A 26,443-nucleotide genomic window follows, 5' to 3' on the forward strand; every position below is an offset into this window, starting at 1 on the left:
GACATGGCCCAGGTCATAGCCACTTAGGGCCTGCGATCGGTTCTCCACTTTAAGGAGGACACTGTGACCTTAGGTCACTTAAGCTCCCTGTGCCTCTGTAGAATGGCAATGACAATAAAAGTAGTAGTAATACCTGTTTCCCCAGAGTGTTTAAAGTCCTTAACACAGGGCCTGGCACATTGGAGGCGCTTCTGCATGGTAGCTAAAATCATTGTTGTCATCATCATCATCATCATCATTATTATTATTATCATAAAGTAAAGGAAGAGCTGGCCCATCAGCAGCATGTCGCCCTCTGCAGAAGTGTCTGGTGTTTTCAGGGTGGGAGGGGAGGGGAGAGGAGGGAAAGGAGGCCTCCCCACACCCTCCTTCCTCCTCAGGGTCCTGTGTGGTTCGAGATGCCTCCGGAATCCTGAATGACACGGTGATCCCCGGCTCAGGCGCCTGCGAGGGGCTGGCCTGTGGTTACGGCTGGAACTTTACCGAGTGCTCCCAGCAGCACAGCTGCCGCTACGGCCTCATCAACCACTACCAAGTATGCGCAGCCCTGCCAGATGCAGGGAGGGCCGGGTGGAGGCTGGACTGGGCTGGGGTAGACAAGGTTTGGGGGGCTGGCCCCAGGCTTGGGGAAAGAGTTTCAGGTAGGGGCCTGGGCCCAGTTCCTGCCCTGGTGGGCACTGGGTCCCCAGTGCGGGTTGCAGACTCAGATGGCAGCTCCCAGACTCAGCCCCTGCCTGCAGCGGGGACTGGGGTGCCCTGGGTGGGGGCTCTGGGCCCCACCCCTCACCATGGGGGCCCGAACCCCATGTCCCTGCAGACCATGAGCATGGTGTCAGGCTTCGCACCCCTGATCACGGCCGGCATCTTTGGGGCCACCCTCTCCTCAGCCCTGGCCTGTCTCGTCTCTGCCGCCAAAGTTTTCCAGGTGAGGCTGTGGAAGGGAGCGGGAGTGTCTAGGAGGCCAGGTGCAGGGGGCCCCAGGTGACTGCCACAAAGGCCTGGAGGAGTCATATGACCCGATGTCTAGACTGAAGGAAAAGGAGCTAGTAAAGCAAACGCTTGCAGGAAGCAGCCCCTTCCTGTGCCAAGCTTTGAAGAGCAGCTGCCTTTCCCACCCCTCACTCCCTCTGTGCAGCCTGGCACCCCGTTTGCAACCCCCCTCCCAGTTTCCCTCTGATGTGATCAGCCCCCTTTGCCCTTTCAGTCTTCATGGTGAGGTGGGGAGGGCAGGAGATCAGTCCACTTTCAAGAGACAGAAGCCGGGACCCAGTTCAGGAAGTGCCCTGCTGAGGTCACGGAGAGAGCAAGCAGGGCCTGGGGTCTAGGTGGCCACAGGGGAGGGGATGGGGCAGGTCCCAGCCAGGGGGTGAGCCCATCGTCCTGTGCCCACAGTGCCTGTGCATAGACCAGCTGTACCCGCTGATCGGCTTCTTCGGCAAAGGCTATGGCAAGAACAATGAGCCAGTGCGCGGCTACCTGCTGGCCTATGCCATTGCTGTGGCCTTCATCGTCATCGGTGAGTCCTTGGAGAGGTTACGGGGCTGCCACCTCTCCCGGCCAGCCGTGAGGGCCATGGGGACAGGGCCCGACATGCTTTCCCTGGCTCTGCATTCCTGTGTCCTGGCAGCTGGGACCTCCCTCCCCAGGTCTGAACTAGCCCCCAGGAGCACATTGGGAGCACAGGACAAGCTGACTGATTCCTCCTCGGGAGCTGGTACAAACAGCTGGATCACTATCTCTGTAGGTGTAGAACCTAGACCAGCCTCATTTCTCAGATCTTGAGCTGCTGGATCCCTTGGGCTCCAAGGTAGGGGATGCCTTAGGAGAAAGATTCCAGTTAATCAGTTAATTAGATTGACTTTCTATCCTGGCTTTGCCATATGCCAATTGTGTGACCTTGGAAAAAATCACTTCACCTCCTAGAGCCTCGGTTTCCTCATCTGAAAAATGGGAGTAATAATGCATAGAGGGTGTGTCACAGATGGGCAGGAAGAGACCATGTGTGTATATCACACACACACACACACGTGCATTCATATACGCACACACTCATGTGTGCACACTCCCCAGTACTTCCTGATTTACTTAGCCAATGAGGCAGAACTTGCTAGGAGAGAGGTGGCCCTACCAAGCAAGGGCAATCACCATGCCTTGGCATGATGACCCCTGGTCCCTGCTCCCTATGCAGGAATGGGGTCAGGATCAACTGTTGGTGAACCTCCCCAGGCTGGGGGGCACCTTCCTGCCACAGCTGAATCCCTGCTCTAATACTTAGGCTGGCATCACCAAGCCATGAGACATAACCCAATGGTCTAGCCACTTCCACTCAAGGGAAACTTTCTGGACACTAGATACTCCTGGATCCTGCACCAGATGAAGAGGCAGCGGGGCCACAAGCAGGGAATGGAAACACCTAGTCAGGCCTGGCATTCCCAGATGTTCCTGGATGTTTTCTGCTCACCCTGCCATCCACCCCTGCCTCGGGTTTGATGTCGTTTTATCTGGGTGGTTCTGACTGTACCTCAGATGGAGGATCATGATCTCAAATGCTCTGGGGAAAGGCTCTTGTGCTAATTCAATGGACTCATGTACAGAAGGCCTGGCACATATGAGTTGTTTGTCTTATTTTGGAATCCACAGAAGCAGGCCCTGAGACAAGGATTCACATGCAAAAGTGTGTCTAGGGATGCCAGGGGTTGCAGCAGAGCAGGGGCTCGTGAGACAGGGAAGGGAAGGAGCTGGTTCTTGAATGGGTTTCCACTGTGGGTGGAACTGCGATACAGTCTCAAGGTTTCATAAAATAGAGAACATGTGTCTTGGGTCACACTGTAAAACGTATTTCTTACTGTAATTTGTGGTCACACAAAGAAGTGTGATAGCCACTGTTCTTGGCCATCCCGTAGCCTGATGGGATCTACCCTCACACTGCTCTCCATCCTCTTTAGAGCCGGCAGTTTACAGTTTACAAAACACTGGACTTTGAGATTCACAAAATGATGGACCCATTTCACAGATGAGAAAGTTGAGACTCACTGAGCCTCGGTGGCCCATCTGGGGTCCCCTTATCCTGAGAGGGAGGGTACCAATGACTCCTTGGTGGAGTTGCCCAGTAGACTGATTCCTCTCTCCCTTGGGTCCCTGAAGCTGAGCTCAACACCATCGCCCCCATCATCTCCAACTTCTTCCTGTGCTCCTATGCCCTCATCAACTTCAGCTGCTTCCACGCCTCCATCACCAACTCACCTGGTAAGCAAGACCCTCCCCCCTCATGGGAGGAGGCACCTGGGGCTGGGGTATGGAGGAGAGAGTGGAAGGCATGGATGCAGGTGGGCAGACCAAGGTCACCTCTCAAATTGAAATCAATTAAAGGGACCATTCATATAATAACAATAATAACAGCTATCCTTTATCAAGCACTTACAATGTACACTATACATGGATTCATGTACTGTTTACAGTATGCAGGGACTTTTCTAGGGCATTCCTACACCAGTTTTAAGGGAGTCAGGAGTCTGACTCCCCAGAGAGGGAACAGAATCGTCAGTCGCAGATGGGGTGGCTGCAGGTTGCACGTTGCCCAACTCCAGGGGGTGCCACTCATAGATGTTATAGATTTGTATGTTTATTACAAAAATTTTCTGGCAGATGGCAGTAAAGAGTCTCAAGGAAGACTTTTTCTAGTTAGCCCCAAATCGCCGATGGGCTGGTCCTGGGGCCACCTTTTCCCTAGACCATGGACCACGGTGCCCTGGAGTTGTGCCGTGGAGCGGCTGTCACTAGTGGAGGCCCTGGCATGGCCTGCAAGTGTGGGGCTAGGCAGAATCATGTCCTTCCCCTCCATCTCACCCCCTTGGCTCTGTGCGAGACCCGGAAACCAGCACTGCTGTGACATTGGATGTCCTGTGGCCATATTTGGCCAGAGCTGGACACCTCCCCCTTGGTGTAGCATGTTCACACGGCAGGATGCCAGCCAAGGTGTGTGTGTGGCCCTACCAGAGGCTCCAAGCCCAGCTCCAGGAAGCAGGGTGGGTGGGTGGGCACAGACTGGGACCCCAGCCCTGGGCACTGTGGGCATTGCCACCCAGGCCCTGCCCAGCTATGCTGGCCCAGGAGGAGGCTCCGGAGTACTGAGCATACGTCCTGCCCTGTGCCCCCTGCCCAGGGTGGAGACCCTCATTCCGATACTACAGCAAGTGGGCGGCGTTGTTTGGGGCGATCATCTCTGTGGTCATCATGTTCCTTCTCACCTGGTGGGCGGCCCTCATCTCCATCGGTGTGGTCCTCTTCCTCCTGCTCTATGTGATCTACAAGAAGCCAGGTGTGCGGTCGCAGGCTGTCCAGGGGGTCACGTGTCCCTTCTCGCCCTGAGGCTGCCAAGCCATCCTGCCTGTCAGCTCAGCCGGAGGGCCTGCCTCAGGCACTGTGCTCTCAAGGGCCCCCTCTGGTGCTCCAGCCTCATCCCTTCCCACGGGTTGAGGAGCCCCTGGGAGTGTGCCCACTCAGAGCCCACACCTCTACCTCTAGACCACCCCCCGGACACGCAGGACCTGACATTGCCTGCCCAGGTCCATCCTCCTGAGAGTGGCCGGCCCACTGGTGTGCACACCAGACCGAGGGCTGACTGACTGAGGGGCAGCCAGTCAAAGCCGGGACGTGTGGGCAGGGATGTCTGCACGCATGCAGGCAAGGCTCCCAGGGTGACAGCAATCTGGGGGTGGGATGCAGAATGCCAGGAAAGCCTAGCACTCTAAAGTAGAACCCGGCCTTCCAGGTCATTGTGAAGATCTTTTCGTCAAGGGAGGAGAATATTTTGTAGAGTCAATAGCTTGATGCATAACTTTTAAATGCGTAGCCATATTGCATGTGCAAACATTAGGAACAGATCTACAGGCTGTCTACCTGCTCCCACGGTGCTTGGTTCCTGAAGAAGGTCAACATATGTATGTCTGGTTTCTCCCATGACTTCTAACCTTGCACACACCCCTCAGAGGTGAACTGGGGCTCCTCGGTACAGGCTGGCACCTACAACCTGGCCCTGAGCTACTCGGTGGGTCTCAACGAGGTGGAGGACCACATCAAGAACTATCGGTGAGTGCAGCCTTGGGGATGCCTGGGATGCAGGGCTGGCTGTGACCCTGCTCCAGGAGGCTCCAGGCCAAGGCCTGTCACCTGACCAGCAGACTCATGATGGGCACGGTCCCCTTGCAGAGAGGAAACAGGGTGGAGGAGCACTGCCCAGCAGTCAGGAGACTGGGGCTGACACTGCCCAGTGGGGACCAAGCAAGTCTAGTGACTTCTGTGTACCTAAGTTTCCACAACGGAATATGCTCTGGGCAATACAAATGCAAAGGGCAATACAGTCGTCCCTCGGTATCTGCGGGGAATTGGTTCCAGCCCCACCTCCCCACCCCCACCCCCCAGATACCAATATCCTCAGATGCTGAAGTCCCTTATATAAAAAGCCTAGCATAGTTGGCCCTCAGTATCCGTGGTTCCACATCCACAGATTCAATCACCACCCTTGGTTGAATCTGTGGATGCGGATACACAGGGCCACCTGTGTTTGTAGGGGTGCTCTGGTGTTGTGATCATGGGACTGACTGTGATGAGCCTCTCCCAAGTATCCTTCGAAGCTGATTCCCCTCTTTAGTGAGGAAAAGTGTGCACCCAGGAACCCCTTCCCATCAGATCACCATGTTAATAATCGGATGTATCTATGTTGCATTACTGCTCAAAGTGCCTTACATAGCCTCACCACAACCCTCTGAGGTATATGAAGTTACTAACCACTTTCACAGATGAGAACACTGAGGCCCAGAGAGGTTAAATAACTAGTGCCGGGTCACACAGCTGGTGAGTGGCCAATTTTGTCTGGCTCCAGCTGTCTGGTAGTGGCCCTTGACCATGACCCTTGGCTGCCTCTTGACCCAGAGGCTGACTCACCCACCCAGTGACACAGTGATCTCATAAGTGATGGGCCTCCCCACTCCCAGTCTTTATTCTTTTCACACCCTGCTGGGCTGGGCAGGGCAGGAGCACCAGATGGAGCAGCAAGAGGGTGGTTTGCCCACATGCAGCATTTGGTGGCCTGAGCAGGAAGGAAAAGGGGCACCCAGTGTGGTGGCCACCAAGAGAGCTGGAAAGGAATCAGAGATGGGAAGACCACAGGGTGGTTCACCTGTCCTAGGAAGGGAGTCCTGGGAGGTGGTAGAACTCCAGGGGCACCTGTATTTGGCATCCAGACCCTCAGCTCTGTCCTGACAGCTCACACCCTTTTCCCTTCCCCTCCTCAGCCCCCAGTGCCTGGTGCTCACGGGGCCCCCCAACTTCCGCCCAGCCCTGGTGGACTTTGTGGGCACCTTCACCCGGAATCTCAGCTTGATGATCTGCGGCCACGTGCTCATTGTGAGTGCCCCCTGCAGGGGGGTGGGGCTGTACTCCTGGAGGAGCCCCTGGGCACCAGGTCCACCCCTGGGGGCAGCAGGAGGGGCCGTGGTGCCCTGGGCAGGTTCTCTCCCTCCCCCATCCCTCTCCCTGGCTTGCCCACACTGTCCTGCCTCTCACCTGCTCCTTCCATCTTCCTTCCACCCCTCCCTCTCCCTCCTCCTCTGCTTTTCCTCCCCTAATTCCATAATGGAGAACCAGCAATGAGCTCAGGGGAGAGCCTCCAGGGCAGGAGAGGGGCTGAGTCTCAGGCCAGAGGATGAAGGCCACCCCTGATGTCACCTGCCCCTGTCCCCCCCAGGGACCCCGCAAACAGAGGATGCCTGAGCTCCGGCTCATCGCCAATGGGCACACCAAGTGGCTGAACAAGAGGAAGATCAAGGCCTTCTACTCCGATGTCATCGCTGAGGACCTCCGCAGTGGTGTCCAGATTCTCATGCAGGTGTGCGGGCCCGGGGCTTCCTCACAGGACTTATTAGTTGGTGTGACGACCTGGAAGGTGGGATGCCGTGAGGGGCTAGTTGAAGCCCCTTTTGCTGCAACAGGAGTCCCGCCTTTCTTGCCTTTCCAGATGTGCTGATTCAGGGCACTTTCTCAAAGTGCCCAGGGCCTGGGGAAACTGCTTTGGAGGCCTGTGGGAGCTGATGACACATTTTGTGATTTTGGTTTTTTTGAGATATAATTTACATATATAATTTTCAGCAAACTGAAAAAGTGTATAGTTTGATAAATGTTTACATATGCAGACACTGCTCAGTGCTGTGAAACCACCAGTCAGATCAAGTTCTAGAACATTCCACTGGGCAATTCATTTTACTGTTCAATTTTATCATTTGTAATGGGATGCATGAATAAAATAACAGTTGTTAATTCTGAGTCAACATAGGGGAATCCTTTTCAATATTTCTCAAAATTAAAAAAAAGAGCATACGAGGTCTCCTTTTGGGATTATAAAAATATTTGGAGAGTAGGTAGAAGTTATGATTGCACAATATTTTAAGTATACTAAGCGCCACTGAATTATACTTTTAAATGGTTGATTTTCTGTTATATAAGTTTCACCTCAAAAAGTTAAAAAAAAATTTTAACATGAAAAAAAAGAGAAATATAAGAGATGTAAGGATTAGATGACCCAGGGATACTCCAAGATTGACATCCAAATTCAAGTCCCTTTTTATAAGAAATAATTTACTAGAGAAGCTGGAGCTGGGATAATCCAGAACTTATGTGACAGTCCAGCCGCTGGCACCGGCTTGGAGAGGCCGCAGGGGAATAACTCTGGCTGTAGCTTCACCTGTCTCGTGGGTGTGTCCAGGCAAACAGGACCCTGAACTGGCAGATGTGTTTCCTAAGCCCCCATGACATGGCAGAGAGGACAGCTGGGGCTGAGACGGAGCCCCACCCTAGTCACAGAACAGAGCCCTGTGGGGCCTGCGGCCTGGTTCCTCACCTCATCCCCTCCCCGCTCCCCCCCACCCCCGGCAGGCTGCAGGTCTCGGGAGGATGAAGCCCAACATTCTGGTGGTCGGGTTCAAGAAGAACTGGCAGTCGGCTCACCCGGCCACAGTGGAAGACTACATCGGCATCCTGCAGTGAGTGAGGGCATGAGGGAGGCAGAGCCTGTGGTCTCTCAATTTGGGCCTTTGGAGTTTCCTGGGCCTTGGGAAGTAGAGGGGGAAGCAGTGGGTGCTGTAAGAAGCTGAGTCCACTGGTTCGAAGCTGAGGAAGAAAAAGACAGTCTGAGGGTTCCCCACTCTGACCTGTGAGTCATAGACACCAAGATCAGCAGAAACAGGCAGGTAACACAGTGAAGTGGGCTCAGGGTGGGCATTAGGGAGCAGTGGGGATTGTGGCAAACTGGAGAGAACAGCTGCTATTTGGCTCCAGCTAATTGTGCCCAAGCAGAAATGTGGGCCCGGTGTTGCTAGATCTAGTTTTTCAGAGAAGATGAAAATGTGGGTTTTTAGGTGAAAATCTTGTGTCCACCTGGAGGCTGCAGAAGACCTGCAGATGGCCAGCTCTCAAGCTGTGAGGTGGTACATCTGAAACCAGGCCTCCAAGGAGGTGACAAGCTTGGGAGATGGGACCAGGGGGATAAACTCCCTAGGGATTTTAGGGTTAACTCCAAACTCTTTCTCCTTCAGTTCTTGCTGTGCAAGGTCCAGAAAATGCCTACCTGAGTTGTTTTCTGCACTGACGTGGTACAGAGAGGCAGTGTTCAGGAGCATTTAAAGAACATGAGGCTGAGTGTTGGGGACCTGGGCCCTGCTTCCAGGTCTGCTGTGAACCAGCTGTATGACTCTGAGCAGTACATCTCACTGCCTCTAACAAAATTACAACAGGAGGCGGTGTATACTTGCTTTTCAGGAACCCCCAGCTTCAGCATGCCGAAACTCCAAATTGCTGGGGCCTGAAAGGCCCCTGTCCCAGTGATGTGTAATTAAAGGAGTCCAGAGAGGGCAGTGCTTATCCTATTAGATTAGCCCTAATGGTGGACTCTTGGACACTGTGTCAACCAGGCAGTAAATATACTTGTGGGGTAGGAGCCTTGTAGACATTTATATAGACAACCTATTGATGTCTTCATGAGCGAGGCCATTCTTATGTGCATACCTGTCCTCAGGGTTTCCAGCCTCAGCTATTTAATTCTAATCCCAGTTGGCCACTTCCTTAGTGTGTGTCATGGGCAAGTTACTCCCTAAAACTCGGGTTTTGCATCTGTCAAATGGAGAGGGTAATTCCCATCCCCACCTCTGCTGGCAGAGTTGTGAGGAGTAGCTGCATGTATCAGGAGGACAGGGCCTGGCCCTAAGACTGGCCTGACTCAGTTTTCCCCAAGTACAGGGTCTGTAGGATCCATAGTGCCGCAGACAGTAGAGCTAGAGAGGTCCTGGGGGCCTTTCCAGTCCTGCCTGCACATTATACAGATGGGGAGACTGAGGCCCAGAGAGGAGGAAAGGTATGGGGAGAGGCAGGGTCAGCTGTAGACACCTGGCCTGCTGGGGACTGGGGCCAAGGGGAGGCTGACCCCACCTCCTCTCTTTCCAGCGACGCTTTTGATTTCAACTACAGTGTGTGTGTCATGAGGATGCGTGAGGGGCTCAACATCTCGAAGGTGATGCAGGCGCACAGTGAGTACACACCCCACCTTCTTGACACCCCATCAAAATCAGAGCAGGATATCAGGAAGTTCTAGAACCCATTTTTTTAAAGTGGTACAGGGAAGACAGGGGGAAATTAGTAAATAAAAGGTCACAGACTCCTAGAAAGTCAGCTTTTGATGGAGATCATCAGGTTTCTAAATGGAGAAACCGAGGTCCAGAAAGGGGATGTGACGAGCTCAAGGTCTTGCTTCCAGCTGCGGCCAGAACCAGAACTGGACCTCAGAGGCCCCCGAATCACGATAAGAACTTTTGTAACCAGTGGGATAAAGAGGATCTAATAGCCAGGAAAAAGGAAAAGAGGGGTGAGAGAGGGTCACGTAAAGACAACAGAGTATGAGAACACACCCAGAAAGGCCATGAAAACTGGGTATTTTTGTCTCCAGAACCAGGATTGGGGCACTGAGTAAGGGATGTGTGTTACATGTAAAGTCACATGTAAAGAGGCAGATCTGAATGAGTAAATTTTAGAGGTGTGAAAGAAAGAATGCATATGAAGACAAACGGGGAGGCAGTGCTGAGGGAACCGAGAGGTGTGAACGCCGCAGGCTGGCCTGAGTCTTGTTCATCTGGGTCACCGAGGGCATGCCTGGCACCCAGCAGTAGTTCACTGAATATTTATGCAACCAGAATTTACAGGACAGTGGCCACACTCCTGACCGAGGCTGCTCTAGGCGCTGGGCGTGCAGCAGGGAGCAAAACAAAGTCTGCCCTTGAGGAGCTGACATTCAGGCGGGAAACGCACGGACCCAGGACTCACTTCAGGCAGTGACAGCGTCCTGAGGTGTCCTGAGGAGGCCAACACAGGGCATGCGGGCAGGAGGGCCTCTCTGAGGAGGGGGCTTGTGGCTAGAAGGGGAGGGCTGGGGAAAGAGGGCTCCTGGCCCAGGGACCACTCACCACGCCACCCACCACTGAGGCCTGGTGGGAAGGAGCGTAGCCTGTCTGAGCAGCAGAAGGAAGCCGGGTGGGGCCGAAGCATGAAAGGAGGCAGAGGCCAGATCTGTGGAAGCTGAGGTCAGGACCTTCTTCCCAGGGTAAGGGGGAGCCCGGAAGAGCCCCAGGCAGGAGAGCCTGGGAACAGAGCTCCCGCTTTTTTGCAGTTAACCCCGTGTTTGACCCAGTGGAGGATGGCAAGGAAGCCAGAGCCAGTGGAGCCAGACCATCTGTCTCCGGCACGGGTCAGTCCCACCCACTCAGAGGCTCAGGGCGCTCTCACCCTGGGAGCAGCTAGTGACGGGCCACCGGGAAACTTGGGCAAGGGCAGGAGGTTTTTGCTTGTGACAGTGGTGCCTGAGACCCCTGAGATTAAGCAACAGGGAGTCGGGGGGTGGGGGAGGGAGCAGGATAAAGACTGCCAGCCCTGCTGGAGAATTCAGTGTCCAGGCATCGTGGGACCCCCACCCAGTGGGCTCTGGGGCCCAAGCCCCAACCCCTCCGAGGCCCCCCTGGCCAGGCTCCAACCGGGAGGGTCAGCGATTCTCTGGCAGGCAGAGGAACCTGCAGTGCAGGAGCTGGGGGCATCCTGTGCACATCTGTGAGGGGCACAGTGGAGTTGTTAACAGAATGACCCCAACCCCCCAGTGCCAACCAGAATCCCAGGAGACAGAAGCTGGGAGCAGGGGAGGGGCGCATCCCAGCCCTGCCCATCCTGGGTCCCTGCTCCTGGCATCTCGGCATCAGGAGGGCCCATTGGCGGTGCTCCGGGCCAGTCCCCCAGTGCATGCCTGCAGCAGGGGCTTCCGGCCACCACGTGCACAGCCCTGGTGACGGCAAGCCCACCTCCCGGGGCAGCTCGCTCTGTTTCAGACACACTCGGGTATTTGGACGGGCTCTGCTCCCACGTGACCTGCCCCTCTGCTCCTGCAGTGGACCCCGAGGCCCTGGTGCAGGAGGAGCAGGCCAGCACCATCTTCCAGTCGGAGCAGGGAAAGAAGACCATCGACATCTACTGGCTATTTGACGATGGAGGTCAGCGCCCCCAGGACGCCGGATCCACCCCCGGCCGTCTCCCCTCTATGACTTACTCTCTCAGCATGCCCTTCCTGGTCACTCTTGACAAGGCTTCTGGTGGGACCTTGGAGCCTAGCAAAGGGAAATAGGGACCCCTGGGCCCACCACTGGGCTCACAGGAGCCTGGCTGGGCCCCTCTCTTGGCCCCATGCTTTTCAACTATAAAATGGGAGACTTAGGGGAGCAGCTGAGGTCAATATGAGGTGGAACCTTCAGACTGGACAGGCCCTTGGGGTCACAGACACATGACATAAATGGGAGAGGTGGCCTGGTGCACAGGAAAGCTGTAGGGATATTCTTCACTTCCCAAAGAAAACCACTCTCTCCCATTTTTCTTAAAGCATATCATTCTCAGCTTTATTGTTCCCACCCTTGATTGAGTCCTAGATACAGAGAAAATGTTCTGTTCCAGTAAGATATATCCTATTATATATAGGATGTGATAGATAGTATTGAATGAGCACTTACTGTATGCTTGACACTAAGTGCTTGCATGGGTTAACCTAATGCAGTCCCCAGGTAGGAACGATTATTACCCCCCTTTACAAATAAGGAAACTGAGGCACAGAGTAGTGAGGTCATTTGTGGATTACACAGTGATAAGTGACAGCAATCTAGATTTACATGTGAAATATCCCAATTATTAAATGCCAGCTCACTTATTTAAAAGCATCGTGCAGGCCAAATAAACCCCAGCCCACAGAGCCCCGTGTTTCACCCCTGGTTTAGTCTGGCACACTCATTACAGAGGTGGGTACACTGAGGTCCAAAGAGGGGAAGGGGTTTGCTAGTGGCAGAGCGGGGCGGGAACTCAGAGAGGGCTGGATCCTGAGAGCATTTTCCTCTTGACTCATGAGACCCTCCTTGCCAGGCCTCACCCTCCTCATCCCCTATCTCCTTGGCCGCAAGAAGAGATGGAATAAATGCAGGACCCGCGTGTTCGTGGGGGGCCAGATCAACAGGCTGGACCAGGAGAGAAAGGCGTAAGTGGGGGGCACTGTGTGGGTTGTGCGTGAGCAGTAGGTGTCACCCCAGCACTACCCCAGCCTGCCCACCCCCTCCACTGCACCCGGGGGCTTGCCCCTCTCAGGTCACAGCCGTGGTGAGGAAGCTCTGGGCAGGAGCAGGTTTCTCTCCATTTCAGAGATGGTTTTGGTGTCCTGTCCCCCTTTAATAAGATGCACATGCCCTAGTCCCGGCCATGACAGGGAGAGCTGTTAAATTTTAAACCCACAAACCTCAAGGAGATTTGTGTGAAATGAAGGATGGAGAAGGCCCCTCCTCCTCAGAAATGAGGCGGAGCTTAGAATCTTTCAGGGCAACGTCCCCCAAGCTTGGGTTGCTGCCCGTGGTGAGACCAGAGGTGACTTCAGTGGCCAGGATAAGGGGCAGAAAATTCTGAAGAATCTCTTGGTGAGAAGTGACTTAATTCTCCAATTCTGTGGCTGATTCTCTGTCTAAACAAGAGGAAGCAGGCCTGGCTGGAGTGCTTGGCAGGAAATGGCATCCACCAGAATTTAGTGACATTGGTTTACTGGCTTTATTGGTCATATCTTTCTGGCAAGAGATGCTGGTTTTCTGTTTAAATTGTGATGACAATTTCCTTTCAGGATGTATCTAAGTAAGAATGTGAGTTGACTTAAGCTGAGAAGGAAGTAAATAGTAGGCAGGTACACAGGTGTGGAGGTGGCAGGAATTGGGCAGGTGGCACATGTGTGCCTAGATTTGGGCACCTGCTTCTTTAGAGCAAGGTCAAGTGAGGTCTAAGGTCGTAGGATGGAGGACTGCTGGAGTGTGCAGCCGGGCTGGGAAGGATGGGGTGGGTGGCTTGCCTCAAATCGCGCAGTTAATTAACCAGAGAGAAAACCCTGCCCAGCCTTTAGTGCCCGCCATGACGCCCCAGGGTCAGGACCCCGTGGCTTGTGCCACTTTAGTCCTATGCCAGGACCACATCCCCACGACCCCTTCTGAATCACCTACTGCGTGAGTTAAGGGTGACCAGCAATCCCATCTCGTTGTCCTCACCCGCCACTGAGAACTTCTCTACCAGAGGGCCCTTCTCAGCAATGCAGAGGAGAGCACTGCCTGGGAGACGCAGCATCCGCTCCCCTGTGCTCTCCAAAAGGTAAACACACCTCGAAGGCTGCTTTGCCCTCTCGGCTTCCTGTTCCAGCTCCAGCTGAGAGCTGGGTTCGGCAGGTTTAGTTTAGTTCAAGGCTGCAGCACTGTGGGGTCACAGGATGTCTTTCAAGCAAAGGGTGTGAAATCTCCTCTGCCTCGCAGCTGACTCTTGACCAGGCCACGTCCTCTGCCTTCCTCATGACTGCCTCCACCCAGGCCCTGCCCAGGCCTGCCAACCAGCACTGCACACCAAGATGTTCGCCCACAGCTCTGCATTCCTAAGTTCACTCCCAAGTTCAGGGACCAGCAGTGGCTTGACAGCTGGGCCCCAGCCTGCTCCTTCGGGCTTATCTCCTTTTTGTCCCCTAGCATGCTCCACACCATCCCAGGCAGCCCCTCGCTGCTCCCACTCCATCCCCTGCACCCCCATGTCTTTGGTCATTTGGACTCCCCTCCTGGGGTGCTCACTCCCCACCAACTAGTCCTGGGGCATCACGAATGCTGTGTCCTGCCCCGGGATTCTGATGCAATGGGCGGGCTAGGGCCGAGGCACATGTACTGTTTAGAAGGCTCCTTGGGTGATTCCAGTGTAGACACCCTCTTTGCCTATAAGTCTTACCCGCCATTCACCATCAAGCCAGATCACCAACTCCTCTGTGAAGCCTTCCCTGACTGCTGCAAACCACAGTTGGCATCTCTTCCCTGTGGATGCAAAGTCAGGGCCATCTGGCTTGCTGCTCCTGGATCTGTACTTAGTTCATGTGTGTTATCTGTTTCCTCAGCCACCTGAGGAGTTTCCTGCAGTTCACCTCCCATCCCTTAGACACTTCCTTCTCAAAGTGTGGCCAGTGAACCAGCAGGCCTCACATAACCTGGGAGCTGGTGAGAAATGCAGAATCCCAGGTCCCAGCCCAGACCAGCTGGATCAGAATCTGCACTGTAACACAATCCCCAGCAGGTGCTCAGACATTAAAATGTGAGGCGCCCTAGTCCAGAGGTGGCCACCAGGTACTTAGGACAATTCCTTTCCCATGTCACTCATCATCACCTGACCTGCTTTATCAATATTCATTTATTGTCTGCCCTCCTCCCAGGTTAGAATGCAAACTCCCCAAGGGCAGGGTTTGTTTTGCTTGCTGCTATATCCTCCACAGGAGCTCAATAAAAACTCATTGAATGAATGAATACATTAAAAAAAATAATAATCTCCGTCTCCCAGGATCATTTCTCTGCTGAGCAAGTTCCGGCTAGGATTCCACGAAGTTCACGTCCTTCCCGACATCAACCAGAAGCCGCGGGCTGAGCAGTGAGTTTTCTGTGTTGGGGGTTCCAGGCAGAAGGGTCAGTCCTTTCTCTGGTGAGCCAAGGGCAAGGACATGGTCCTCCCTGCCCCCACCTAGACTGGGCTCGTGGAAAGAAAGAGGAAGGGTCGAGTGTGCAGCCGTTAATTTCTGTTTGTGTTTCTTCCCCCTGCCTGCTGGTCCTTTGCATATCAGAGCTGTGGTCTTTGCCAGAAACATACCTGGGTGGGAAGCCGAAGAATGTTCACATTTATGCTTTTCACACACCAAGTGTTTTTGAAGCTCTTACTGGTGCAAATCATGGCTATCCTGCCCCTCGAGCAGAAGCCGGTGTTTCATCTGCCAGGGACCCCCCCACACCTACCCCACAGACTTGGGGGCTGAGGGAGTCTCCAGCTTCACACTTCAGGAACCCAGGCTGCTTGCTATTCACAAAAGGCTGATTTTACCTACACTGGTTTTCTTCAGTTTTCTCCAACCCCTGGATTATTTTCATAAAGCAGTGGTGCTCAAACATCAGCATCACCTGGAGGGTTTGTGAAAACACAGCTTGGGGGTCCTACCCGCAAGATTCTGAGTTAGCTGTGGCTAACTTTGTGTCGGGGGATGTCAGCGCGTCGGCGAAAGCGTCAGCCAATAGAAAAAGTCGTTGGTGTATGCAAATTAGGGTACTATGACGCAGAGACGCAGCGTGAAGCGAGGGTATAAAAACGGAGGTATAGGGGACACCTGGAACCCAGAGTGGTTTCTTCGTTAGTCGGAGGAGCTTCTTCCGTTAGTTCGGCAACTGCGGCTCTTCACTGGGCAGCGGGAGCGGCGCGGCTGTCGGAGAAGCGGCATAATACTTAGGCATTGGGTGAAAGAAAATGGCCCGAACCAAGCAGACTGCTTGTAAGTCCACGGGTGGCAAAGCGCCCCACAAACAGCTGGCCACTAAAGCGTCCAGGAGAAGCGCCCCCTCTACCGGCGGGGTGAAAAAACCTCATCGCTACAGACCCCGGACCGTTGCGCTTCGAGAAATCCGTCGTTACCAGAAATCCACCGAGCTTCTGATCGGGAAGCTGGCTTTCCAGAGGCTGGTGAGGGAGATCGCCCAGGATTTCAACACCGACTTGAGGTTCCAGAGTGCCGCCATTGGTTTGCTTCAGGAGGCTAGTGAAGCGTACCTGGTCGGTTTATTTGAAGATACCAATCTGTGTGCCATCTGCGCTAAGAAAGTCACCATCACGCCCAGAGACATCCAGTTGGCTCGCCGGATACGGGGAGAGAGAGCTTAAGTGAAGGCAGTTTTTATGGTGTTTTGTAGTAAATTCTGTAAAATAAAAAAATTTAAAAAATTAAAAAATAAAGTTTCTGAGTTAATAAGTCTGGGGTAAGGCCTGAGAATATGCTATTATAACAAGCTGTCCGGTGCTGGTGCAGGCACCTCACTTTGAAAACCACTGTCTTAGACAATCCGGGTAACATGCTTAACTTGGCGCCCAGCCCAGAGTCGATGATCAGTCAATGCTGGATTTGTGGCTTCTGCCTGCTTGTAGCTTCCGAGCTCTTTCTGCATCTCGAACTTTCCCTGCAGTCCCAATCCGCTACAAGCTGCCTCCTTCCTTCTCTGGGCATTGCTTAATTTAAGTGCCTAAAAAAGGGACTGTGACTGGCCCAGCTCATCCCTTCCTGCCAAGCTAAGGTAAAGGCCACTGGAAGGCCTATTTCTTGGCTACCTTTGGTCCAGTTGGCTGTGGCCAGGAATGGTAGAATCATATGCCCTGAAATACACAGCTAGAGGGTACCTCCTTCTGCAGGGGCCATGGCAGAGGCACGTCACCTCCACGGGGCTGAGGGATGCTGGAGCAAACAGAACAGAAGGTGCAAAGGCCCTGAGGCAGAAACACGGCAGCTGCGGCCCCTGATGTTATATTAACCCACTGGCACTTGGAGGGGGGAAGATGTCGAATGGTCTGAGGGACCACTCCCCCTGCCTGCCCATGCAATGGCAAGTGGGCGGACTTTAAGCAAACTCCTGTGTGAATTTGTATCAGGGCTCAATTGTGGGGCCAGAAGGGATGATTTATTCTCCTAATAATTCAATTTTATATTCTTAAAAGAAGACACTTACAATAGGATTGCTTTATGTCAACCTGTCTACGTGAGGTTTTCCAGGACTCTGTCTTCTCAATAAAGTAAGGTCTGTCCTGACCTCTTTAGCCCTTGTTTACCTAGAGAGGGAAGGAAATCAAGAAGAGAAGAAAGGAACTATTTAATAGTGATGGATATACTGACTCTCCCATTCTCTCAGGGCTGTGCTTGAGCTGCAGGGGCAGAGATGAGTACATTGCAGCCCTGCCCTGCAGGGTTTACCCCGGCTTAGGTGTAGGGAGGACATCAGGAGCCATCAGAATGCTGCAGACAGGGACCAGAATGCACAGGAGGATAGGGTCGTCTCTGCTGGTGGAGGAGCAGAGCCTTGAGAAGGCCGTGAACAGAGATGGGGGAAGACCTTCCTCAGTGGAGAGGATAGCGCAAGCCAGCATGCAGACCCCATCCAGCACATATTGTCTTTAAGCCCCGCTTTGCCCCTGCATCTGCCTCCACCTCTGGGACCATTTCTCTCCTCCCTTGCACAGCCAACCTTCTCCAAAGTGATGCTACACTCTTTGTGGCCTCTTCCTCCCCATCCCTCCTTCTCCAGCTCACTCCAGTCTGGCTGCCCTCCCACTGCTCCACTGAAATCACTCTCTCCAGCCTCAGCCGTGACCTCCGCACCACCAGATCCACAGAGCCCACTGCTGTCCTCATCTTTCTCTGCCTCTCAGCGGCATTTGACACAGTGATCCTTCTTGAAACAGTCCTTCTTTTGGCTTCTAAGACGCCACCCTCTCCTGGTTCCCACCTACCTCTGTGGTCCTTCTTAAGTATCCTTTGCTGGCTCTTTCTCCTTTACCTGACTTACACTGGTTGGCATCCCATTCTCCCTCGCACTTGCCTTGCTCCGGACACGTGGGTTCCTTCGCTGCTCTTCAAACAGCCCAAGCATGCTTCTGCCTCAGGGCCTTTGTACCTTCAGTTCTGTTTGCTCCAGCACCCCCTGCCCTGTGCATAGCTGGTTTCAGAAGGACGGGCATCCTTGAGTCCAGGGAGGTCTTCCTGCCCAATTAGTCCCCATCCCGGTACTCAGTTTGTGCCTTCATAATACTTCCAATCTGTATTTATTTGCTTATTTGTTGCCCGGCAGACCGTGAGCTCTGTGAGGATGGGGTATGTTGTCTGGTTTGTTCACTGTTGTGTAGCACAGAGCCTGACACAGAATAGTGCTCAGTAAATACCTGGGGGATGGACAGGTGGATGAAGGTGGATCACAGGTTGGTCTTCGTGGACGACTTGTGGAAGTTCTGTTGAAAGTCAGACCCACCCGTCAGCGCTGAATTCAACACAGAGGCTGCTTTGATGTAAAAGGCAACGTCAGAATGGGTTTCAGCCTGAAATGTATGTCCCCGTGACACCCACTTCCATCTCCCTCTGAAGACCTGGTTCCCCTGGAAACGGGCATCTCACCCAGTCTCACTTGTTCTCTCTGTCCCCAGCACCAAGCGGTTTGAGGACATGATTGCGCCCTTCCGCCTGAATGATGGTTTCAAAGACGAGGCCACGGTCACCGAGATGAGACGGGACTGCCCCTGGAAGATCTCGGATGAGGAGATTAACAAGAATAGAATCAAGGTGCAGGAGAGAGAAGGGCCTTGCTGGGGTGGGGTGGGGGTCCAGGGGCTCCCTTGGGTCAGCACCTGTGCCCCATCTGTCTTGGGCTTCCTTAACCCCCTCCCCGACCCTCGATTCTACTCTCCCTGCCCCAAGCCTCTGAGGTGTCCTCAAGCCATACATGCTCGGCTTGTATGACAGGTGACCCAGTGGTTGATCTCGGAGTCTCCTTGGCGTGGGAGCCTGGTCCCCCTGCCCATTTTGAGTCACCGCCCACTGGCCGTGGCAGTGGACTGCCCGGAGTCCTTCTCCCTCCCCTCCCCTGTTCCTCCATGTGTGCAGGAAGGGATGCATAAGGCGGGTGGTGAAGGTCAAGGCAAAATTTGTCCTGTGGGCCAACAAACCTGGCTGATCTTCTCCCCTTAGCTGTAGACCCCACCCCGCCTCCCAGGCAGCATCTTCAGGACGCTGATAGGGCCTAAAGGAGAGTGGTAGCTGCCAAGGCCATTTTTAGGTGGGGTGAGCAGTTGGGGGCCTGGGGACCACAGTTCTGCTCCCTGTATGCTCTGGGTCAGTGGTTCTGAGAGGCAGTGTGACATTTGGTGACTTCTGGAGACATTTTTGGCTGTCACCTCGGAGGGGGGCGGGATTGCTACTGTCATTTAGCGAGTAGAGGCCTGGATGCTGCTAAACATCCTCCAACTCACCGGACAGGTCCACAACGAGGGATGATTCCACCCAAAATGCCGACCGTGTGACATTTTGGTGAACTCACTTCCCCTCGGTTTTCCATTCTCTCACATGGGGTGTCCGTCCACTATGAGACCCTGAGTGTCAGTCGTTTCCGAACAATTTGGAGACAGGTCTTGGGGTGGAAGGGAGCCCCACACAACCCAGCACCCCCTCCAGCTTTGGGGAATTCCCTGACCCAGCAGCCCTGAGGCCCCAGACCCTCCCACAGCTGCCCAGCTCCTTGGAAAACGCTGAGTAAAGCATCGTGTCCACAGAAGGCTCTTGCCTACTCTGTTATGGGAGAGTTGGAGCAGCTCCACCCCTGCTCCAAGTCCACCTTATCAAGTGCTTCCCCTTGGCCTGGAGATTTTGCATAGATTATCTCCCTCAGGCCTCCCCAAATTCCCCAGGAGAGGGCACTGTTGTACCCATTGCACAGCTGTGGACAGTGACGCTCAGGGAGGTGAGTTACCTGCTCAGGCTCTCTGCCAGGAACTCTCAGGGCTGAGATTTGAACCCAGCTTTCCCAGCCATGTGAGGGGCTCTTCCCTGCCATGATCCCGCTGCTCATGGTAATAAAGTCAGGAAGGAAACACCCAGGGGGCTTCTCCAGGAGGTGAGCTTGGCATTCACTTACCTTCTCGGGGGTGGGAGAGTCTATAATAACTTAGGGGCAACAGTTCACACACCTGGTTTGAGATGTTCAAAGAGGCCCCTGGGCTTGGCCGGGATCGCTCATCAGACATGGAAAGTGACCACATGGCTTTTCCTCGCCCAGTCCCTTCGGCAGGTGAGGCTGAACGAGATTCTGCTGGATTACTCCCGGGATGCTGCTCTGGTCATCATGTAAGTAGCACCCTGCAGAAGGAGAAGCCTGTCGCCAAGCCCAAAGGTGTCAGCTCTGCAGGGGTGGCCACTGGCTGAGGACCCAAGCCTTCCCCTGTGAGGATGTAGGGCCCCAAACTCCTGTAAACACAGCCCGGGTGGTTTCTCAGCACGTGGCCGGGCCTGCATCTGCCCCATGCCCCTCGCCTGAGTGCCAGCTGGCAGAGGTCTTGTGGCCCCAGTGTCCCGGGTCTCACCGACTCCCCTCACCACCACTTTCCCCTTATCCACTGCTTTTTCCTGCCAAACATGGCTTGACAAAGGAGACCCAGCTCATTCCAGAAGAAAATCGATTCCTAGTTGTTTGGGAACCACGCAGCCCTCCTTGGCCACCGGCCACCCCCAATTGATGTTGGTGCCAGGTCTAGGCAGTGGAAGCAGAGCCTGGCCCCATCCCTGGCTGTCCCAGGCTCCGTGCCTGTCCCAATCTCCGTGCCTGTCAGCTCCTCGAGCTTCCGTTGCTGCTGCTTGTGTCTGGTTAGGAGCTGCCTCGCTAGGGCAGGTATTGGCTGAGGCTGAGTGGAAGATGAGGGGAAGGTAACAAAGGCACAGGGAGTCTCAGGGTGGCAGAACATGGCTGGGAAAGGCCCAGCTCAAGAGGCAATGTGGGCATTTGCCAAGCAGAGTACCTGACATTTCCTGGGGTGAGCCACCTGCGGATTCCAGATTCCACAGGGCAGCTGGGAAACCTGTGGAACCTGTTTGTACCGGAAATCAAGGTGGAGCACACGATTTCCAGGGCCCCGCGCACAATGAAAAGGTGGGGTGCCTTGTTCAAAAGTGATTAAGAATGTCAAGATAGTGACAGCAGAGCATGACGCCCAGCCTGGGACCCTTCTCACTGGGGGGCTTTGTGAATGCACAGGTGGCTGCCCACGAAGATGGCTCTATGAAGCCATGCTTCCTGGAGCTTTTAGGAAGATCATTTTTTTGTACAAAGAAAGTGCTTCATGTTGCCTTTGATGTGGGGACTGTGGTATAAGGAAAGTGAGTTTATCTCCAAGCCTCTGGCTAACATCTTGCAGAAAATGTTTCTAGGGCCAGGTTAGCCTGGCTGTTGACTGGGTCAGATGGCAAGACGGTGGCAATGGCTTCATCCTGGGATGGCTCCCCGACTTTCCCTGGGTGTGGTACCTGTTGTGTGCCAGCCAGGGGGTGTGGGTGTGCCAAACCACCTCTTCCTGAGTGCCACCTCCAAAACAGATTTGCGTTTTGTCTCTGCCATTGGCCAGCCCACTGTGTGGCCTTGGGCAGGTAACCCTCCTTCTCTGAGACTCAGTTTCCCTGATTATAGAGAAGAGTTAAACTAAATTATTTCCAAGATTCTTTTTCACGGCTAACATGCTATGATTCTAAGTTTATTCGCCACTACAATGAGTCCATCTCTCAAGCAGTAAGATGAGGAATTTCATCCAGGGAGGTGACTACCTGCTGGCACCTCTCCCTTCCCACTCCTCCATGCCCTGGATCCCCCACCCCCCAGTCTTTGTGGGATTGGCTGATACAAATAATCAGGAGTCCAGTCACCTTAGAGGAGAGGCCTGCACACAGCGTCCCACCCCATGGCGGCAGCCGCAGCTGTTGCCCAAAGGGGCCCTGGCTGTCAAGCCAGCTCCACTGGGAGGGCGCAGCAGCTGCACTGCTCAGTCTCCAACCCGGAGACGTGCCCGTAAAAAGTTCACTCTGAGGGTCACCTTCATCAGAACCACTGGGAGACCGTGGAAAACGGCAAATTCCTCAATTCCTTCCAGATCAGGGCCTGGGGTGGGGCCCAGGAGCCTGCATTTCCCAGAAATTCTAAGAATGAAAAAACCCTCCCAAGCCTCCATGAAATGACAAAAATCACATTTTCCAGCATGTCAGAGAGCGCACGTGGACTCTTTTCTGGAGCACCTTTGAGGCAGAACTGTCTTGTTTGCCGTCTGCTAATCAGCAGTTTATCTGAATAACATTTGAGCTCAGCTTAACCTGCGCTGCTGGTAAAGCAGCCTTGTAACCAGCCCAACAACCTTTGACCACACTAACAACCTACTTCTGGCATAACTTTTGGGTCTAGACCCCTCTTTCTTCTATAGAGGCTCCCTCCTCAAAGCCAAATAGTAGTAGTCAAAATAATAGTAATCAACATTGCATTTTATCGGTTGAGCCTCTATGACACTCAAGGCATTGGGCCTTATTAATTTTATTTTTTTATTTTTAAACAATTATTTTGAAGTATAGTTGATTTACAATGTTGTGTTAATTTCTGCTCTACAGCAAAGTGATTACATTATACATATATATATATACATTCTTTTTCATATTCTTTTCCATTATGGTTTATCATAGGCTATTTTTTTTAAGTTTTTTTTTTTGATGTGGACCATTTTTAAAGTCTTTATTGAATTTGTTACAGTATTGCTTCTGTTTTATGTTTTGCTTTTTGGCCACGAGACGTGTGGGATCTTAGCTCCCCGACCAGAGATTGAACCCACACCCCCTGCACTGGAAGGGGAAGCCTTAACCACTGGACCACCAGGGAAGTTCCTATCACAGGATATTGAATATAGTTCCCTGTGCTATATACAGTAGGACCTTGTTGTTTATCCATTCTACATATAATACTTTGTATCTGCTAATCTCAAAATCCCAACCCACTGGGCCTTATGAATTTCCAAAACTCTATGAAGTGGTTCTATTTTACCCCCATCCCCTCCGCAGCGCACACACTTAGGAGATGAGGAAACTGAGTCTCAGAGAAATTCAGCACCTGCCGGGATCTCACAGCTCTCAAGTGGCAACTGGGTTTTGAAGCCTGAGATGCTGATTCTGAAGCACGGTTATCTCTCCGCATCTAAGTTTGATCCAAGGCTGCCTTTCTTTGTGGCTAAGAGATGCAGTTCTAAACAAAAAGCTCCTTTGTTCTGGAGCAGCTTTATTTCTAAAGATGAGTAGCTTACAGCACACACATCCTGTGAACATAAATAGAGTGTGTCATTGGCTGGCACTGGGGGAGATTGCCTAGGGAATCAGTAGCATGGACAGGTGCACAGGGTCCTCTCGGGGAGGGAAAGGCCACAGCAGGAGCTATGGGAGTCCCCTGCCCTGGATAACGCAGCCACCAGTCCCCTCGTGGTCTTTGAAGTTTCTGAATTCAGTCCCGGAAAATGATGTAGAAGTTCCCGGAGGGCATTTCCAGCCTTTAGCGTAACTGTTAAATCATGAAAGTTTGCTTTCCATATTCCCACTTCCCTTTTCCCTGGAAAGGCACCAGGCAAACACAAACACAGTCTACTAACTAAAGTGACACTGGCTTAATGGAATGTCCTTGTTCCCACCGGGTTCCCCAATCCTGGGGACCTTGCTTTTTAAGGGAGGATAGTGTTTGTGGCAAGTGAAGCTTTGAGGATGGAATTTTAAATAAGGGACAGCTGTTTAGGCACCTCAATTCACCTTCTCAGTGGAGGTGGGAGTTGCAGTGAGCAGGGGCCGCTAGGATGGAAAGATCCCAGGACCTCGGGTCAAGTCCCAGCTCTGCCACTCACTGGCTGGTCATCTCGAGCTGGTAAATAGTAATACGTGGTGACAGTACTGCTGACACTGTGAAGTGCTTACTCTGTGAGAGCATTATTGTGCAGCACCCTTCCTGAGTTGGGTTTTCGTTAGAGCTTACAAGCGTCCATGAAGGAGGCATGTGTGTTCTCACTTCGGGGAAGAGAAAACCGAGGCTCAGGGCCAGTGAGCCATTTGTCAAAGCCACGTGGCTGAGGAAGTGGCAAAGCCGTGACTCCTACAGCTTCTCTGACCCCAGAGCCAGGCTCTGAAGCCCAGTGTCGCACAGCACCCTCCTTTCTGCCCAGTGCCCTCAGCTGTTCCCCAGGGTGGTTCTGAGGTTCAGATGAAATAGTACCTGTGGATGTACTTTGGGAAAACAAAGTGCAGTCCCACGTAAGGTGCCGGTGCCCCAGCTTCACGTAACGCCAGCTGGCAGCTGCGATGCTGCCACGTCCCAAGAGCCAAAAGCAGGATGGCTGCAGGCATCACCATGCGTCTTTGGAATCTCAGTGTGGTAGAAAAGTCACTTCCCAACATAGCTGTGGAAATGTGGCTGAAGAGCATTCCCAGGGCATGTTGTTATTTGCACAGCACTGCAGTTCAGACAAGGGGCCCTCCCCAGGCGACAACGGAGTCCTGCTCCCAGGGCCTTACCTACGGGGCAGGGAGCAGGACCAGGACGCTCAGCTGAAACACGTGAACATATCACTTTGTTGTGGCCACAGGCAGGTGTGTAGCTGGAGAGGCGAGGCTGGCATGACCTGAATGGCCGGATGAGTGGCATACAACCTCACTGTGTCAGACTGTGTTCTAGGCACAGGCGGATAAGACAGACCCAGCCTACTCGTGAGCGAACATACATTCTAGTGGGGGGGAGACAGACAACACACAAATAAATAAAAATAGGATTTGAGAGTGTGAAGTGCTATGAAGATAATGAAACAGGGTGACATGATAAAGAGGGATGGGAAGATGGGGTCGAAGAGGGTGATCAGAGAAGGAGGTGCCCTTGAGCCAAGACCTGAGGGAATCGAAGGAGCCAACCCGGTGACGAGCTGGGGCCACTGCCTTCTGGGTGGAAAGAATGTCACATGCCAAGGCCCTGGGGCAGGAACAAGCTTGCCATTTTCTACAGGAGTGGAAAGGAAGCGTCTGTGGCCGTAGGGGTGTGAGCGAGGCTGCGGGTGGTGGGAGGTGACGTTGTGGAGGCTGGTGGGGACCAGATCATGGGGACCTTACAGGCCATGGCTTTGTTTAGTAACGCGTTGTGGGAGTTCCCTGGCGGTCCAGTGGTTAGGACTCAGCGCTTTCACTGCCAGGGCTCAGGTTCGATATCTGGTCATGGAACTAAGATCCTACAAGCTGTGGGGCGCGGCCAAAAAAAAAAATAATAGAGAAAAGAAATGCTTTGCGGCTGAAGGTACATTTCAGGTCATGCTTTCAAGGAGAGCAGCGGGTCATTCTTAGGGTGGCTGGGAAGAAAGAGCTCTGAAGGGGCCAATAAACGGAGACACTGTTCAGAAAGCAAACCAGGAACTGGGCCGTGTGGGGAAGGCCCCTTAGTAATTCCCCATCTGCTGCTTCTTCCTGCCCCACAGCACCTTGCCCATAGGGAGGAAGGGGAAGTGCCCGAGCTCGCTCTACATGGCCTGGCTGGAGACGCTGTCCCAGGACCTCAGACCTCCGGTCATCCTGATCCGAGGAAACCAGGAAAACGTACTCACCTTTTACTGCCAGTAATTCTGGGCTTGGCTGTGCCTGCCCAAAGCCAGGGTGCAGGGGGTGCCCACCTGTCCACGGGGACAGGACACATGCCCATTGCACTTTTAGTGGTAGCATCTGATGATCTGATGGAAGAAGCTGGTAGATTTCCAAATTTCAGCTGGACCCCACTCCCATCAGACAAGTCCTCTGGGCTTTGTTTTTCTGGGCTGGAGAAGTAGCAGGTGGAGCTGTCTGGAAAACTCTCTGGTGGATTCATATTCCTTTCAAGTTTTCTTTTGCTCTTAATTACAACAAATTAAGATTTCAATCTTTGATTTGTATACAAATTTGAGTCAGAGTGCTGAGTGTGAATTTTGGCCGTTTCTACAGACCTTTCCTGGGAGCACCCCCTAAACACACCTCCCCCCTCCAATATCAGGAGAGTGGGCACCCCACCTACAGCACTTACAGGGGGAATATGGGGCTCGTTGAGCCTCCATAACAATGCAAATTTATTTAACCACCTCTCACTTCCTTTGCTTTCAATAGCATGTCTTCAGTGTTTTGGTTGGTTCTTTGGTAGACCGGGACTTTCAAACATTTTCAGACTGCGACCCACAGTAAGAAATCTGTTTTACATTGAGGTTTGGAACAAACACAGTGAAACTGAAGTGTCACAAATCAATCCTTATCCTTACTATGAGTGATGCACTTTGGTAGTTTCTATTCTTTCTATTTCTTGTTCTCCTTTTAATGTTGGTTGCAATCCACTAAATTGAGTTTGGGATCCACTAATGGGTGCTGACTCATGATTTGAAAAATACAGCTTAGACTTTCCTCTGTGCCCTGTGTTTT

The 26,443-nt window shown here is 53.1% G+C and overlaps 2 protein-coding genes across 5 annotated transcripts in view; both read left to right on the forward strand.

The window, feature by feature from the left end:
- The window catches only part of SLC12A3 (solute carrier family 12 member 3), a 37,371-nt gene extending 11,747 nt beyond the window's left edge, over window positions 1-25,624 (forward strand). For 2 of the 4 annotated variants that reach the window (XM_060083374.1, XM_060083375.1), the window contains exons 10-27: window positions 381-535; window positions 818-925; window positions 1,393-1,516; window positions 3,145-3,246; window positions 4,163-4,318; window positions 4,989-5,088; window positions 6,294-6,405; window positions 6,746-6,886; window positions 7,930-8,036; window positions 9,493-9,575; window positions 10,709-10,756; window positions 10,873-10,875; window positions 11,475-11,576; window positions 12,490-12,601; window positions 14,959-15,045; window positions 18,619-18,754; window positions 20,244-20,311; window positions 25,483-25,624. In XM_060083374.1, the coding sequence (XP_059939357.1) occupies window positions 381-535; window positions 818-925; window positions 1,393-1,516; window positions 3,145-3,246; window positions 4,163-4,318; window positions 4,989-5,088; window positions 6,294-6,405; window positions 6,746-6,886; window positions 7,930-8,036; window positions 9,493-9,575; window positions 10,709-10,756; window positions 10,873-10,875; window positions 11,475-11,576; window positions 12,490-12,601; window positions 14,959-15,045; window positions 18,619-18,754; window positions 20,244-20,311; window positions 25,483-25,624 (1,886 nt within the window). Of the gene's footprint in view, window positions 1-380; window positions 536-817; window positions 926-1,392; window positions 1,517-3,144; window positions 3,247-4,162; window positions 4,319-4,988; window positions 5,089-6,293; window positions 6,406-6,745; window positions 6,887-7,929; window positions 8,037-9,492; window positions 9,576-10,708; window positions 10,787-10,872; window positions 10,876-11,474; window positions 11,577-12,489; window positions 12,602-14,958; window positions 15,046-18,618; window positions 18,755-20,243; window positions 20,312-25,482 lie in introns of all 4 variants that reach the window. The other 2 variants (XM_060083372.1, XM_060083373.1) reach the window with 1 other exon arrangement.
- Window positions 15,872-16,356, forward strand: LOC132479747 (histone H3.3A-like). Its single transcript, XM_060083281.1, has one exon. It carries the CDS (start codon window positions 15,907-15,909, stop codon window positions 16,315-16,317), a length of 411 nt encoding a protein of 136 aa, XP_059939264.1. The 5' UTR covers window positions 15,872-15,906; the 3' UTR covers window positions 16,318-16,356.
- Window positions 25,625-26,443: the final 819 nt, after the last annotated feature.

The sequence above is a fragment of the Mesoplodon densirostris genome, chromosome 19 (assembly GCF_025265405.1).
Source record: "Mesoplodon densirostris isolate mMesDen1 chromosome 19, mMesDen1 primary haplotype, whole genome shotgun sequence".
NCBI classification, from domain to species: domain Eukaryota; kingdom Metazoa; phylum Chordata; class Mammalia; order Artiodactyla; family Ziphiidae; genus Mesoplodon; species Mesoplodon densirostris.

Coding starts and splice junctions, on each gene's coding strand:
- LOC132479747 (XM_060083281.1), top strand. CDS start 15,907: ATGGCCCGAACCAAGCAGACTGCTTGTAAGTCCACGGGTGGCAAAGCG.